Here is a 15,398-nt window from a genome sequence, read left to right as displayed (position 1 = left end):
TTATCTTGTTTCCAACTTTTTAGCCACCATTATTTTGGAAATAAGCTGGGTACAGTTCCTCCCAACAAAACATCAAATCATAAAGCAATGAAAAGCCAAACACACACTACCCTACATATGCTTAGGCTCACAAGTCAGAACCTACTTTCACTATCAATTGGAATATAAAGGTGGGAAATAATTTAAAAAAAAAAACACCAATGCAAATTCTTGTAACAGTGGCCAATGTGGATAAACATGAAGACTCCATGTTGGAATCCATCATCATATATCTGTACCCTACTCACTACTCAGCAAACAAAATAAAGTATGGCAGATATATAGAAAGATAGATAGATACACATAGATGGGGGTAATAGGCACACATGGCAGGCAATTCAAATAAATTTGTGAGATTTGATTTTGACAATGAATGGGGAAGATTTAGTATTGTCAACCTTGTATTTCTATGGCTATTCCTAAGATAGCCAAGAAAGGTTGGTACTTTGTGAGGAGAAAAAAGGAAAAAAAGGAGAAAAAAGATTATAATGGGGAATCCTAAGCTTTGAAAAGATGACATAAGCATTGTTCCCTATAGCACAAAGCATCACTAGGTGGGGTTACTGATTGGGATGACACAAAATTATAGTTTAAAAAAAAAAGAACCTTTCCAATCTCACTTCCCACTCTCTTCATTTTAGTTTTCTTCTTCTCTTCTCTTACTTTTGATCTAACACCTTCAAAAAGGTATTCTTTAAGCTTCCCCCTTTTCTCAATAATTAAACTTTTCTTTGATCACCACTCACAACAACTTGTATTAGAATTTGGGGATGATGATCAAGGAAGATGAGGCTACTTTGACAACAGCCAAGGAACAACAAGGGGAAGGGATGAATGAAGGAAAGAACAATGACGAAAGTGATCATGAGAATAATCCTCAAGAGTGGTTGAACCTGAGCTTAGGAGGCAAATCACTCACAACAGCAGGGGACCCTGATTCATCATCATCACAAACAAGACCAGTCACTGCAACAAAAGTTTTCTCATGCAACTTCTGCATGAGGAAGTTCTATAGCTCACAAGCATTAGGGGGTCATCAGAACGCGCACAAAAGGGAAAGAGGTGCTGCAAGAAGATATCAGTCTCAGCGGACCATGGCCATGATGGGATTTCCCATGATGAGCACTCCAATGATGCGGTCACTCGGTGTTCAGCCTCATTCACTGGTGCAAAAGCCATGCAGAGGTGGTGGAAGTGGAGGAGCCATGGTGGCACCAACCTTTCATGATGCATATGCATCATCAGGGCTTGGAATGGCATGGACACCTTTCATGGCTGAGGAGCCAACTGATCTGGTTTGGCCCGGAAGCTTTCGCTTGGTTCCACAACAACCGGAGCCGCAGCAGGAACCACTCAAGCTTGATTTAGACCTCAGACTGTGACACAGGAGTTTTTGAAGATTGATAACAGGTAGGACCCTTCACCTTCCAAGAATCAAGAGCTTGGATTTGGATGATGGTTGGTACTACTTACTGTGATGGGTAAGGATGTTTTCCTCTGTCTATAACATGTTATAGATATTGTTATATATATATATATATATATCTACCTACTATTTTCTACTTCAATGATGCTTGAAATAATCCTCATGTGCAGTGCTCTTTTTGGCGTGTGTCTAACTTATCCAGGAGTTTTTGCTTTGCTAACCTTGGAAACCTGATTTTTTTTTTTTTTTTTTGGGTTTTTTCTTAGTTCCTGTACTTTCGAGAATCACATCGTATTTCACTGACAAAATGTTGTGGCCAAGGCTTAAGCACATGCTATGTATGTACTTTCAAGTTGAAGTTTCACCAACACACGTGAAGTTTCAACTCTTAATAATTGTATTAAGGTTGGTTTTAATTGAAGGTGAAATTTGACGAATCCAGATTTACAAGCAATTGAAAAATTAAAACGTAAAAAAAAGGGCTTTCTAGGCAGGCGTGTCAACATCAAGATTAAATCATATTAATACAAGTGTAAAAATTGTAATACTGACTTTTCGGTTTCGGACCCAAAAAGTAATTATCTAAAACATGAACATTTATTGGCGTGTCAACATCGGGATTAACATAACAATACAACAAAATGATAGTTATTGACTTATTTCTATTCAGAATTTACCGATGCATTCTTAAAATATGTTTTCTTTAACGCACGAATTAAGCAATGACCGGTGCCCAAAAAAAATATCGAAGCAAAGATAACACTTCTCCATACTTAAATAATAGAATCAATTCCTAATTGTTAGGCAGACCGACAAATTGGTGAAATATTAGAATTGAGATTAAGTGTACCTAATTCAACTAAAAAAACTATCTGGGAATGAAAAATGTCACAAACTTAAAAACTATCTAATAACCAAATTCTATGGAGATGTAAAACTGGTAATATTAGTGATATCTACAAGATGAATTTCTTCTTTATTTCTTTTCTTTTTTTTTCTTTTTTTGAATGAGAGGATTGAAACATGGAAGGCAAGAAAGGGAAATGTTTCTTGCATGATAATGAATGCTAAAGTTGTATAGAAGAATGTTTCACGAGGTTGTGTTCCAAGACAAAAATGTACTTTCAAACTATTGACGCATTTGAGCAAATCCTTGTTCTAAAATAACTATTATGCGAGTATATGCTGAGTTCCAACTTCCAAGCATTTTCTCTTTTTGCCATCTTTAATTATTCTATTCTATAATAAATTTTATAAGCACAAAGCATGATAAGTACGCATCTTGACTTGATATTACCTCATGAGGCAAGTAATAGTTTCAGTAGCCATGCCAGAAGTTTGAATAAAAATATGAACAAGAATTGATTATAATCCCTTTTACATTATAGGGAATTTACAGCCATATAACTTAAGAGGAAATAACAAGCTTTTGAGCCCTATGCATGATGATGGGGAGCCTCTGGCTGATTATGCTTGGATCATTATATGTAGCGGCATCAAAAGGGTATCCTTTCTGCATGAACCAATCAATTAGAGAGGCGTTAAACATCAAATTACAACCATTCTTGTAGATGACAGCTAAGACAAAGAAACTGCAGGAGAAATAAGAGCCCTATAAGAATAAAAACAAAAACAAAGAAAAACTATCAGTCCAAAGTCTAAAGTAATAATAGTATAATACAATGAGTTTATCACTACCGCCAGTCATCTAGCTGGCTGTCAACGTCAACAGACTTGAACATTCCCAAAATTTTCGGTTAGACAGATTATAAAGCAAAGAATTAGGAATAACAGAGATTTGAGAACTCAGATGTTTCTGTGTGTTTAATAACAAAACAGACATAATTGAAAATATTAGGTAGAGATGCATGAAAAGGAGCCCATGGTTCTTCAATCTGTCCAAATGAGTAGGAATTGTATAGAGACATAAACGGGAAAAGAAGACAATGCTTCGGTGGGACCTATTTTTTGTGATTTTACGGTTTTATGTTTGGGTGGGACCTGCAGTTTTGCCACATAAAGGAGAAAATGACGAAATAATTGGTTGACATCAATTCTACTTCTATTATTTGCAACTTTGCACAACTAATACATAATCATTTCTTATCTTTTGGATCAAACCGAACAACATGAAAGGAAGTAATGAACAAATAATTATTAAGCAGAATTTTAGAAATAAAAATTAAGGTGTTCTACAAATCTCTCCTAAATTAACTATTTTCTCTGACAATGTCTTTTTACTATTCCTGTTGCTTAAGATTGATATGCGAATTCTAGATATTGAGAGAGACAGAAATTGCTTCAGTAATGCTAATCCAGAAACTACAATAGCATCTAATTCATCCATGATGGAATTTGCTTCTAAAAATTCCTAAAATCAGTACCATAGATCATCTCAGCATAGCGAGCACTAGACAAGCACTCAATCCGCAAACAGATGCTGTCTCAAGTGTCACATGGAAGGAAACTATTTTTTTGGAAATACTGTAAGGAACACAAGATGCACATGGATATTGGACATTACACTTACAGCAGACAAAGCTTCAAATGTAGATTCTCTCCAGCAAGTCTCCCGAAGTATAATGGGATTTGTGCTTCCACCAAATACACAATGCATGCGAGTTTCCCTCAGTCGAATGAGCACTCCATCAACTCTAAGCTGAAAAGTACCAGATCAATCAATAAAAAATGAGTTTCAAGAGCCTCTATAAAGCAAGTAAATGTGCTGTCTAGAAGATCCAAGATCGTCAACAGAACTGATGATCCTTAGTGAAATTTTCGGCATGTTATACGATTGCAAGGTAAGAAAATTGTTAACGTAGTAAACGAAGAGAGTTGCTAACCCAGAATCGCAGGAGAAGAAACCAAGAACTTGGCATTACTCTCTACAAAACAAAAAATGGATGCCACTAGTCATTGGCAGTCATATTTAATTTTCATACAAACAAGGAAAACCCCCATCAATAAAGGGGGAAAAGTTATTACCACTTTTACAGTAAGAAGTGATACTCCATTGTCAGCAAGTTCATCCTCATATAGGACTACCTGTCCACGATGAGAACTTATTTGTCATGAAAAGCGAATGCTATAAAAGAAGAGAATGTGGGCAATTTATTACTACAAATGAAAAACTCAGATAAAGCATATATTAACACTTTGGATTTGGAATATTATAAATATATAGCAGACTAACTAAACTATTTTACTCTCTATGCAGATTAGGTGATTAACAAGTCAAAATAGTCAGATCAACAGCAACTACATGCTATTTCTATTTCTTGATTTCACGTGAGCACAATTTTCTTAAACAATGCAGAAGAGAAATCCCAAGGCCCATAAAAAAATTCGTATACAAAAACTGTTCTGAATACAGACTAGCGAGGTGATTAGTTAAGGTAGTTTTTACTCACCTCATCATAAAACAATATAGGCTCTTTGGATGCCAATGCAACCAAATCAATTTGTTCCTTGCAGTCTTGCCAAAGGATATTGCTTGTTTCCTCAGAAGTTTCTTTTGCATTCTGCCATACAAAAATTGAATATCTTCTATCACTATGTAGCTGTAGTTATCAATAAATTATTGAAAGCAGTTAGATCACACATTACAAAAATCATGTTGTTTGAACAAATGACTCAAAACGAAAAAGAAATGCAGTCAAGTTGGTAGATTCAGTCCATAAAGAAGAAGAAAGTATAAATGCATACCATATCTTTATCATTCTCAACTGTGCAACTTCCACAATAAGGTGTTGTAAAAGTATAGTCATAATCTAGTATTACTTGCTGAGAAGGCTTGCTGCACATTTTCCCCAAAGAGAATGTGAGACTTACAACATAAATACCTCGTGCAAAAAAAGCTATCACGATGTTAATGGCATGGTGGTAAGAAAACATTCATATCCAATCCAATAGGAGTAAATGCCGCAATCAAATACTAAGCAGTTTCATGATGTATCTAATAACAATGGAATTTTGATTTTTGAGCTACGGTAGAAAACATGGTAGTGCATTATTTCATCCATTACCTTCTAAACTTCCACTTAGCCGCTGCAGGAACTTCAACTGGTGGCAAGGCTTCCTGCTTCCAACCACAAAGAGCATCAAACGCATTAAAATGAATTTTGGTGCCACTGCTCAAGTGCTTCAGAATCAACGTGTTCTCCCCAAAAACCATTTCCGGTAAATGATTAGTATCAAGTTTATGTTCCCACCTGCGACACATGATCCATCATCATTACAAAACAAAGCAAAGGAATCAAAGGCTCAAATATCCAATTAAGAATAATATACGCAATTAAAGGGTCACATTTTTCTCACATCGCCATGAAAATGTGGAAACATCCTAAAAAGTTGCAAAGTTAGGGTTAACTGAGAATACGAAAAATTACTAACTCTTGGATAGCTGCGGAGTTGAGAATGGAGTGTGTGCGAGACTCGATCAGCCATCCATGGATGCGAACACCGCGATTGCCGCCATCAGCGAAGAGCTCAGCGCCGGCGGCTTTCAAGTCTTTGTCGTCAATCTCCACTGCCATCTTCGCCTGCTTTGCGTTTCGAGCTTCAGTTCAGTTCAGATTTCACTGACTCAGTGATTTGAGAGTTGGGTCCGAAACGAAGCCTGGTTTCGGATCCAATCATTGGACATGGATCAGGCTTTCGGCCCATTTAGCTTCATCAGAGGCCTCATTTAAGCTTAAAAGGTCAACAAAATCCAAAAACAAAGCTTAAAAGGTCGACCAAAATGTTCCAAAATTTTTTAGAAATGTTAACGCATACTTTTTTAGGGAATTATATGCCATAAACTTTTTCTTTTAAACTATTCCTAAATATGCTAGTAACTATTTAGGCACATGTTAGGAAGATTTTTCTTTTTTTATTATCTTTCATTCTACGACTCACCATTAAATACAATGTTCAATTTTTCCTCTTCCTCCATTTTTTTATGTACTATTGTTCACAAAGTAATGATTGGAAAAAGTACTTAACTCTAAAGAATATTACAAATACGTTATTTTCAATAATTTTTTCTCTAAACATATTGATGATAATTTAAAATTAAATTTTACATAGATATCAATATTCTATATTTATCATCAGCTCATCCTTAAATATTTTTTATTAAATAAGAAACATTACATTCCTTGTTAATTAAATAAAGCTTAACTCTATTATATTTTATATCAATAATTTATATTACAATTCAAAGTTTAAGATTTATGATGTTGAATTTGGAATTTAAAATTTAGAGATGCTTTATTTTCTTTTTTTTTTTAATTTTACTTTTAATAGCAATAATTTTCAAAGAGCGCTAGATGCTGCACTCCTTAATTTTTTTTAGAAATGCATTAACATTTATGAATGAAACCAATTTTAAAGAAAAAATCACCTCAGTTTTTAAATCCAATCAAACAGCATACTTGAAAAATATCTTTTCATTTCAATTTCAAATGTATGTCTATCAGAAAATGCTAGCTAAACATTGACCATCTTGAACAACATAAACAACCACCAATCAAATAAAAATACACTACACTTCTAAATTAACCATCTAAATTTTAATATTAAAATAACCATTCATACACCTAGTCCGATATATCTATTGTTCACATTATTTAATATTTTCTTTGTCTACCTATACTTTTCCATGTCTAAATTATGTAAAAATATATAAAATAGCTTACTGCTAAATTTTTCATTAAACAATCTTTTTCTTTAAAAAATATTATTTTAAATAATTATAGAAATAGGTGAAGAAAAACTTTTCGATCAAAATGATGATCTTTTATCGGGGAAATTTTCTTAATTTTTTTCAGATGAAGATGAACAAGCGCATCCTAAATTATGTCAAACGAAGGACTTTGAACAGATAGAATAGCTTCTTCCCAGCAGTATAATGATCCTAGACGTGTAATACTTAGGAATCGTGGAATCGCATTTCAATTCTGATGCTCAAATCACAGTTCCATAGCCTAAAAAACACAAAAGAAACATGATAGAATATAACCCTCAAATAGCAAGACGAGTGTTGCATGTTGTGCAACTTGTAAGTTGTAAGTTGTAATGTATAATAAAACACTAGCTGCTATAAGCTGTTACTATTGCCTACATCTCAATAGAATGATGAAAATTGAATTCTAATGTTTAAAGAAAAAAGATCTCCCCTAATATTCATCTTCTACTTTGGCGTTTTGTCTTGTTGGCATACAACCCTCAAAAAATGAAGGAATGGGGTCTCTGTAAATGAAAATGATCCTAAAAAAAATAATATTAAAAAGGGTACAGGGCAACTATTGAGTGTTTGCAATTCGCATGAGGGGAAAAGCTAAAACTAAATCTGCTAGGATGGACATCTAAAAAACTATTTTTCTAAGATTACAAATGGCACACATTCAAATCCACAAGATCCAAAGTTGATCATCTTAGAGACTTAAATCGCACAACAGGTTGGATACCTTAATTTGGCTGCTTTGAAAGATATTAAGCTTCAGTCATCAACAATGTGTCATTTTCTTTTCCTTGTCTTCATTTTATGACTTGATGCTTTATCAGCATTCTGAGGAGACTCAGATGCCAGGGGTTCAGACATACCCTTCCTCTTTTTAGAGCTTGGGGTTTTTGAGTTTTCTCCGGTGACATCTTGGGGGAATAATTCACTGTCCCTGTTCTCTCCAGCAGGTGCCACCTCATTTTCAGATATGTTATCAGTGGTCTGCGCCAAAGCATTTTCACCTGTCCTGGGTTCCTTATGGGATGAATGCCTAAAGCTCCATCTGGTGTTGTCAAACCATTTACTTACCTGAATGAGGGAAAAGAATGAATTATTCAGGAAGTCACAAGAGAAACTAAATTGCATTCACTTTATGAGAGCAATGTTAAAGATATGACCTGCTGAAGTGTGAGTCCTGTTTCTTGTGCCAAGCTTTCTTTTGTGGTCCGATCTGGATACTGATTCTCTTTGAAAGATTTGTAAAGTCTCTGAAAAAGGATAATGGTCACTCTTAAAAGCTTTTGACTTTACATGCATGAAAAAAAGGTGTGCCTCTCATGCCTTTGTGTTAGGAAAATATAGAGAACTTTTTACATAAATTAGACAGTAATTCATCCTTACCTCAATTGCAACATCTCCAAGTCTGTTGTATGTTGAAGATCTTAGTTTTTTCTCCCCGGAACCTGATTTTCCAGAGCCTTCAAGTGATTTAGCAGCTGAGTTATTTGTTTTTTCAGCTTTACCGTCACTTCTCAGAGTATGTGTAGAATTATTTGAGGCTTTTCTATTTGGTGACACTGGAGTCAATTTACCAGTGACATTCTTCTTCCTAGTTGGGGTAGCAGTAGCATTCCAGTCTTCATCATCATCACTAGTATCACTTTTGTATGTCTCCTAAAGAAGCAGCATACATGAATAGATTAGGCGAGAGAGAGAGAGAGGGGGGGCTAAAGAATGTGACAAGAAATAACTTTGACTCTATGCATCCACTCTTGTATACATACAAGCTGGCATGTTTGTGTATGTCAAGGAAATGTACCACAACATCAGAATCACATTTAAATAGTGAGGTTGATATGAAAGAACATTCACATGTCACCGTCATGTTGTGTATCAGATTCACATATGCTAATTCAAATAACCATGCATGCAAACTGACACGATACTATTTTGAACCTTGTACCATTAAACAGAACTTACATCATACAGCTTTTTGTAGTCCAACCTTTCCACATTTCTTTTCCCCGAAACAGGAGTGTAACTCTCTTGGCCAGGATCTGCCTCTAGTAAAGATGACAATTCATCAGTTATAGATGGCTTCTTACCAACTTTACTTGTTTTGCTGGATCCTTTAAACTTCTTTGCACCATCCAATGATGCAGATGTGATATCTTCACCGTGTCCTGGGGGCATATTATCATTAATTGTAGCAGCAAGATCCTCAGAATCAGATGTGAAATCAGAGCTCGAACTTTCCTCTGCAACTTTCATGTCTTGATCTGGAGCATCAGGATTATAATCATCATCCTCAGAATCTTCAGAAGGAAGGCCCATGTACTGATCCTCATGGCCTGAATCCTCCAATTTCTCAGAAGCAGAAGCATACTCAGATTCATCAGAACTTGATTCACCCCCTTCAGCCTCCACATCTTCTTTAACATCAGGATCATAATCATCATCATCAGAATCATCAGAAGGAAGTCCTGAGTTGTGATCCACATTGAATGCATCAACTGCAGCTGCTTCTGGAAAAACCCTCTGAACAAGGACCAGTCACATAATCAGGAGAGTAAAAATCCAAAAAAAAGAGTCATCACAATATTGAACAAAAATACAGTAATACACATAAATAAATTTCCCCAACCTCCCAGCTATCCTCAAGAGAGAGACGTGTTCCTAAGGAGTCATTAACAAGTTCAATACAGTCATCTTTGCAATCACATCCCGGGCATAGCCAACCCTCATCGCCAGGTGGAACTGTAAGCCACAGCAAATAAATAAATGATAGACAACTTGGAAGTACAAAGTGACCAATCAATGCAGTAAACAAGAGATTACTGTTTTCAGTTAACAAAGGAGGATCCACACAAAGCTGGTGAAATCCACGTTCACAAGCACCGTCACAGAGAATTATATCATTGTTTGTGCTCAACTCTTTGGAACTACATTTTGCACAGAATATCTGCACTCATAAAATTGAAAGTTAGTAATCACAACTCCAAAATCCAGAAGTGGATACTTCATTTAGGAATCAGACATGTGAATCCTACATCCTCACTGTCAATCTCTCCTTCAGAATCAAACACAGATTCAGGAAGCCTTCCTTCAGCACACAATGAATCCAAATATCGAAAGAGATCCCTCATTTTCAATTTACGTCGAAGTATTTCAGTCTTAGCCCGTTGAAGCTCCTTTTCAGGCTTTAACTTTTCCAAACTGCAAAATTATCACAAACCAACAGGTAGACACAGTTAAGGCACCTCAATATTGAAAACAAGCACAGGCCATGATAAAACTTTTATATTAGTATGCAATCACAATAATAAGGGCAAACTAAAGAAAGACACCTTGAATCCCTTTCTAGTTATATTGCCCTCATCTTTGGTGGTTTAAAATAATTTTTAAAAAATGTCAAGAATACCCTTAAGAAAAGAGATAGAAAATATGGGTACAAAGGTCACTTTATAACTGTAAGTCACATGTAAGAGAGGCTTTTGTATAACACTGATTAATTAAAGGAAGTGAATGTAATATTACAAACTAAACTGAGACAAATGAAATTAGAAAGCACCCCAAATGAGGCAAATTTAAAACTTTTTGTAATAGCAATAACAATAATGATAAGAAAGAATGATTTAACATAGAAGTCGTCATCTAGAGAAAGCTTATGCTGGAAATAACAATTAAACAAAAGCAAATGATACTATTGTATTTAAAATGCTGAGACAAAGAATTTACAAATTGTTAATGCTAGTATTAGCCCATATCATTTACACTCTTAAGAGTAAGATTCAGTACAATAATAATCCTACCACTCTAGCTTTTGTAATAATAATAATAATAAATCCTACTACTGTAGCACCTATACAGCTATACTGTATTATTTACTCCAGGGCATAGAAATATACAATGTCATTCACTGAGCATTGTATAAAGCAAGTTGTTCAGAAATCCTACAAATGGCACTGAATCAATGGTCAGAAAACTCTGGACCATTTAACCAATTTAATGACATTCCTAATAGAGGCTAAGATCCAACATAAATCAGGCAAATGCTAAATAGATTACAAGTTAAACAAAGAGCAAGGTAATTGCAAAACCAACGCACCTGTATCCTTTCCAGCCCTCACTAGAATAAGCATCAATCAAGTTCTGCTCATAGCTAACTCGTTTCAATAAATATCTTAAGCGAGCTCTTATTCTAGAAAATTCATCAATAACTCCTTCCCCGTCTCTCTTTTTGTTCTTCTTCTTCCCCCTTTTATTCTTCACGCCATCATTATTAGCATCAACCAAATTGCTATTTGACTCAGGTGGTTTAGGTTTTTCGCGTGTCCTTGATCGCAAAGCTCTATCACTGCTTCCTAATGACCTTAGCATATACTTCTTCTTTAATAATTTTGAGCTTTTTTTACCCTTGCAGCTCAACTGCATAGATGTTGTGGCTGTAGAGTTTCTTTTTGAACATTTCAAACCAGTATTTTTCACATCTACAGATGCTGGAGCTGGATCCTGTAGTCCATTTGCAGAGGTGGTGTTCACTTGTGTTGGAACAGATAGCGTTTGGTTCTCAACAAGAGAGCCAGTTACAGGATTATTTATTTCCACGGACACATTTTGGCCATTCTGAGAAAAAGGCTGACATTTGATCTCTGATTTGTCATTAGACAAATGAGAGGGGTCTTGTTCTGAGGTACTCCGATGAGAGCATGAACCTTCTGCAGTTTGACAACTCTTTTTCAAATCACGCTGGCGCTGTGCAGGCAGTGCAATAACAGCACCCCTAATAATTTTTCCAGAAACTTGGTTTGAGTTTTCATCAATAACAGAGCTGGTTAACACATTGCTTGGCATGCTTTGTGTATTGTGTAAACACTGAGAACTCTCTGTCATTTTGTCTGAAACTTGGTTCGATTTTTCATCAATCACATGACTGGTTAACACCTCGTCAATTACACTTTGCTTGTTGTCCAAACACTGAGAACTCTCGGTCATTTTGCGAGAAACATGGTTTGAGTTTTCACGAATCACAGAATTGATTAACACATCGCCATGCATGCCTTGCTTCTTGTCCAAACGCTCAGGACTCTCAGTCATTTTTTCATATACTTGGTTTGTTTTTTCATCAATCGCAGAATTGGTTAGCACATCACCATGCAGGCTTTGCCTGTTGTCCAAACACTCTGGACTCTCAGTCATTTTGTCAGAAACTTGATTTAACTTTTCATCAATCACAGATTTGGTTAACACAGCACCATGCATGCTTTGCTTGTTGGCCAAATGCTCAAGACACTCAAACATTTTATCAGAAACTTGGTTTGATTTTTCATCAATCACGGAATTGGTCAATGCATCATCGCTATGCATGCTTTGCCTGCTGGCCAAATGCTCAGGACCCTCGATCAATTTTTCAGAGACCTCATTTGATTTTTCATCAATTACACAATTGGTTAACACTTCACCTTGCAAGTTTTTCTTGTTGCCCAAACACTGCGTACCATCAGTCATTTTTTCAGAAACTTGGTTTGATTTTTCATCAATCACGGAATCGGTTAACACATCACTATGCATGCTTTGCTTGTCGTCCAAAAGCTCAGGATTCTCGGCCACACGGTTTGAGTTTTCATCAATCATGGAGCTTGTTAACACATCACTAGGCATGCTCTGCTTGTTGTCCAAACACTCAGAACTCTTGGTCATTTTCTCAGAAGCTTGGTCATCAATAAGAGAACTGCCTAACACATTGCCAGGCACACCTTGCTTGTTGTCTAAACATTCGGAACCCACCTGAGATGTTTTCTCTGACAAATGACATTGTTCTGTTCCAGCATCCGGTGTTTGCATCTTTCTAGAGGCACTTTCGTTGGGGCTTGTAAATTCTTCTAGTTCGCCCTGCATTGGTCCAAGGAAATATCCACGCCGACAGCATCCACCCACATAATCAGGAAGGAAAGGAAGCTACACAGATAAGAATCAATCCTCTTTGAGCCTTTTCATAATGCATGTCTAACACTTAACATGAACACAAGATGTGGGAATCAACAATTACTGAAATAAAAATTCACATTTAAAGTCACGACCAAAAATATCTTTACTCATGCAGTCATTACACGAATTTAATTTTAAACCACAATAAGCAACCCAACAAAGAAGCAATGTAGGGAACAAATCTAACCATGTGCATCTAGCTTTGATTTTGTAGTCTAACTCTAACTAACTCTACAGCAGATATACAAAATAATAACAATGAATTGCACGAGGGATATTTAGGGCAGGGAAAAAAAGGTAGGAGTTGAAAGTTGAAACCACCGACATCAGGAATGAGGTGCACTGCATTTTGAAGTTTCAGACATTTTTATTACCACCAGTTTCCTTTCCACGTCTTCGACGACAAAGAAGAATGTCGAAACGAGCTCAAAGAAGACGAATGAAGGCAAAGAAAAACGTTGAGAAGGCAAGTAAATAAGAGAGAGAGAGAGGAGAGAAGGAAACTTACGTTGTGGCGGTGAGGAACATCGTAATGTCCGGAGGCGCAGCAAATGGGAAGAAATGAAGAAGATAGGGACAAAGAAACAAGGGTTCTTTGATCTAATTCTTCTATGCGGTGAAGACGGAGAAGGAGAAAGAGAAAGAGAAAAGTGTGTGTTGTTTCGTGAGAGCTCTGTCTTCTTCTAATTTTTATTTTTTATTTTTATATTTTATTTATTTTTGGGAGGGTGGGTTTTGTGAATTGTGAATCTGAATCTCAGCGATAGCGGCAAAGAGAGAAAAAAGCGGTGGTTTGGTTAAAGTCCTTCAAACATGGGCCACCCTTCCCATCGCATATAGCTAAAGCTAGTAAGCTACTTCACTGTTCACACCTTCCCTCCTTCCCTCCTTCCTCTCACTCTCCGTTCAATTTAATCAAACTCTCCCTCCCCTCCAGTTGCGTCTATATGTGTGCGCCACCCACTCGCTCACCCAACATTGCGGGGTTTCGGCTTTCTGGTTTGCTCGGTTCTGGTCCATTCACCTTATGGATATGGGCCTCCTTCCTCCACTTTATTTTTGGAAATGGCCCAAGATGCTTCTTGCTCAAACGCTTCTATCTCATCAGATGAAGAAAACACATCTAGACAAAAAAAAAAGGAGGAAAACCATGCAAAAAAAACGTTGAAGAAAATACCCAAAAATCAATGATGAACAAAATCATTGTTTTGGTTAGGTGATTATAAAGATGGCAAAACTTCCCGAATCACATGGATTTTTGTGGAGACTTTTTTGAAGAAAGATCGACTATGAAATTTTTTTTTTGTGAAAACAGAAACGGGGGTACAAAATTTTTATCCAGTTTTTGCTAATTCTCAAAATTCATATATTTATTTAATTGTCTTTAATAGTTTATTTTTCAATTTAGTTATTTCATACGTCATATATATGGAGAAAATACATCCTAAATTTGTAATCCTCATTTGCATAACCCTTCTTCAATTTACAAATTTTTATCGTCGTCCATATTTCATCTAATATCTTAAAAGCCACTTTTTCGCCACTTTTTCTAGCGTCGTTCTCCTATTCACGACGTTCTTTCTCCTCTTAGAAGGTGTGTCTATTTTTTCTCTGCAATTTTATCATCATGTTCATTATCCTCTTCGCTGTGGCATCTTTACTTCGTCCACTACTTTATATTCTGCCTTACCATCATATCTTCTCATTGTATCAGTTTAAAAGAAATTATCATCTGCTGTTTAACAATTTTATATAAAATCTTGATATAAAAATTAATGATCAGTTAAGACTATATGAGAAATAAAAAATAAATCTCGCAAAAAATATAAATGAGAATAATATTTTTTTTATAATAGAGATCAAAGATAAACATAAGGAGCAAATCTGAAAGCAAAAACAGGAACATGACATTCTCCATCCTCATCTTACCCCATTATCATCTCTAGCTAATTAGGCCAAATAAATTAAATCTCCTAGACCCAAAAAATAAATCAAATTTCTATAAATATTTGTTGCCTAACCTATATCAACTCAACTAATCAAGATGGAAAGATCAAGTTGGATAGTTAAAGACAACTTTAATATGTTGACTTTTATAATCAGTTCTTTTATATTAAGCATATATTTAAAGTTTCGAAAATTTATTACATGTTTTACTAACTAAAGTTACCAATTTTTATCAAAAAATATTATCAAATTATTATAATTGTATTGTATGAATTGTTGTTTAAATAGAAG

The 15,398-nt window shown here is 35.6% G+C and overlaps 3 protein-coding genes across 5 annotated transcripts; 1 reads left to right on the top strand and 2 right to left on the bottom strand.

Moving 5' to 3' along the window:
* Positions 1 to 553: 553 nt before the first annotated feature.
* On the top strand, positions 554 to 1,622 carry LOC130951090 (zinc finger protein 3-like). Its single transcript, XM_057879701.1, has one exon. The coding sequence runs from the start codon at positions 810 to 812 to the stop codon at positions 1,419 to 1,421; it is 612 nt and encodes a 203-aa protein (XP_057735684.1). The 5' UTR covers positions 554 to 809; the 3' UTR covers positions 1,422 to 1,622.
* A 1,156-nt stretch (positions 1,623 to 2,778) lies between these two features.
* Positions 2,779 to 6,053, bottom strand: LOC130947917 (TIP41-like protein). Of its 2 annotated transcripts, none has more exons than XM_057876629.1 (8): positions 5,858 to 6,053; positions 5,491 to 5,676; positions 5,171 to 5,261; positions 4,876 to 4,986; positions 4,451 to 4,510; positions 4,309 to 4,350; positions 3,990 to 4,124; positions 2,779 to 2,978 (listed from the first exon to the last, which is right to left on the bottom strand). In XM_057876629.1, exons 1-8 carry the CDS (start codon positions 5,998 to 6,000, stop codon positions 2,874 to 2,876), a joined length of 873 nt encoding a protein of 290 aa, XP_057732612.1. In that variant the 5' UTR covers positions 6,001 to 6,053; the 3' UTR covers positions 2,779 to 2,873. The 2 variants fall into 2 exon arrangements, with proteins under 2 accessions (XP_057732612.1, XP_057732613.1); XM_057876630.1 differs by having other exon boundaries at positions 3,996 to 4,124.
* Positions 6,054 to 7,455: 1,402 nt separating this feature from the next.
* On the bottom strand, positions 7,456 to 14,075 carry LOC130948755 (homeobox protein HAT3.1-like). Of its 2 annotated transcripts, none has more exons than XM_057877617.1 (9): positions 13,669 to 14,075; positions 11,281 to 13,130; positions 10,223 to 10,388; positions 10,011 to 10,134; positions 9,817 to 9,929; positions 9,153 to 9,710; positions 8,574 to 8,846; positions 8,351 to 8,440; positions 7,456 to 8,261 (listed from the first exon to the last, which is right to left on the bottom strand). In XM_057877617.1, the coding sequence occupies exons 2-9, from the start codon at positions 13,068 to 13,070 to the stop codon at positions 7,968 to 7,970; spliced, it is 3,408 nt and encodes a 1,135-aa protein (XP_057733600.1). In that variant the 5' UTR covers positions 13,071 to 13,130; positions 13,669 to 14,075; the 3' UTR covers positions 7,456 to 7,967. The 2 variants fall into 2 exon arrangements, with proteins under 2 accessions (XP_057733600.1, XP_057733601.1); XM_057877618.1 differs by having other exon boundaries at positions 11,281 to 13,064.
* Between the last annotated feature and the right edge of the window lie 1,323 nt (positions 14,076 to 15,398).

This window comes from Arachis stenosperma, chromosome 9 (assembly GCF_014773155.1).
Source record: "Arachis stenosperma cultivar V10309 chromosome 9, arast.V10309.gnm1.PFL2, whole genome shotgun sequence".
NCBI classification, from domain to species: Eukaryota; Viridiplantae; Streptophyta; class Magnoliopsida; order Fabales; family Fabaceae; genus Arachis; species Arachis stenosperma.
Note: the sequence above shows the minus strand (reverse complement) of the source record. Positions and strands in the feature narration are given on the sequence as shown.

Coding starts and splice junctions, on each gene's coding strand:
- LOC130951090 (XM_057879701.1), top strand. CDS start 810: ATGATGATCAAGGAAGATGAGGCTACTTTGACAACAGCCAAGGAACAA.
- LOC130947917 (XM_057876629.1), bottom strand. CDS start 6,000: ATGGCAGTGGAGATTGACGACAAAGACTTGAAAGCCGCCGGCGCTGAG. Junction 4,987..5,170: donor TTGAGAATGATAAAGATATG/GTATGCATTTAT, acceptor TTTGTATGGCAG/AATGCAAAAGAAACTTCTGA. Junction 4,351..4,450: donor CACTTCTTACTGTAAAAGTG/GTAATAACTTTT, acceptor TTTGTTTTGTAG/AGAGTAATGCCAAGTTCTTG.
- LOC130948755 (XM_057877617.1), bottom strand. CDS start 13,070: ATGCAGGGCGAACTAGAAGAATTTACAAGCCCCAACGAAAGTGCCTCT. Junction 10,135..10,222: donor GAGAGATTGACAGTGAGGAT/GTAGGATTCACA, acceptor TTATGAGTGCAG/ATATTCTGTGCAAAATGTAG. Junction 8,441..8,573: donor TTGGAGATGTTGCAATTGAG/GTAAGGATGAAT, acceptor ATCCTTTTTCAG/AGACTTTACAAATCTTTCAA.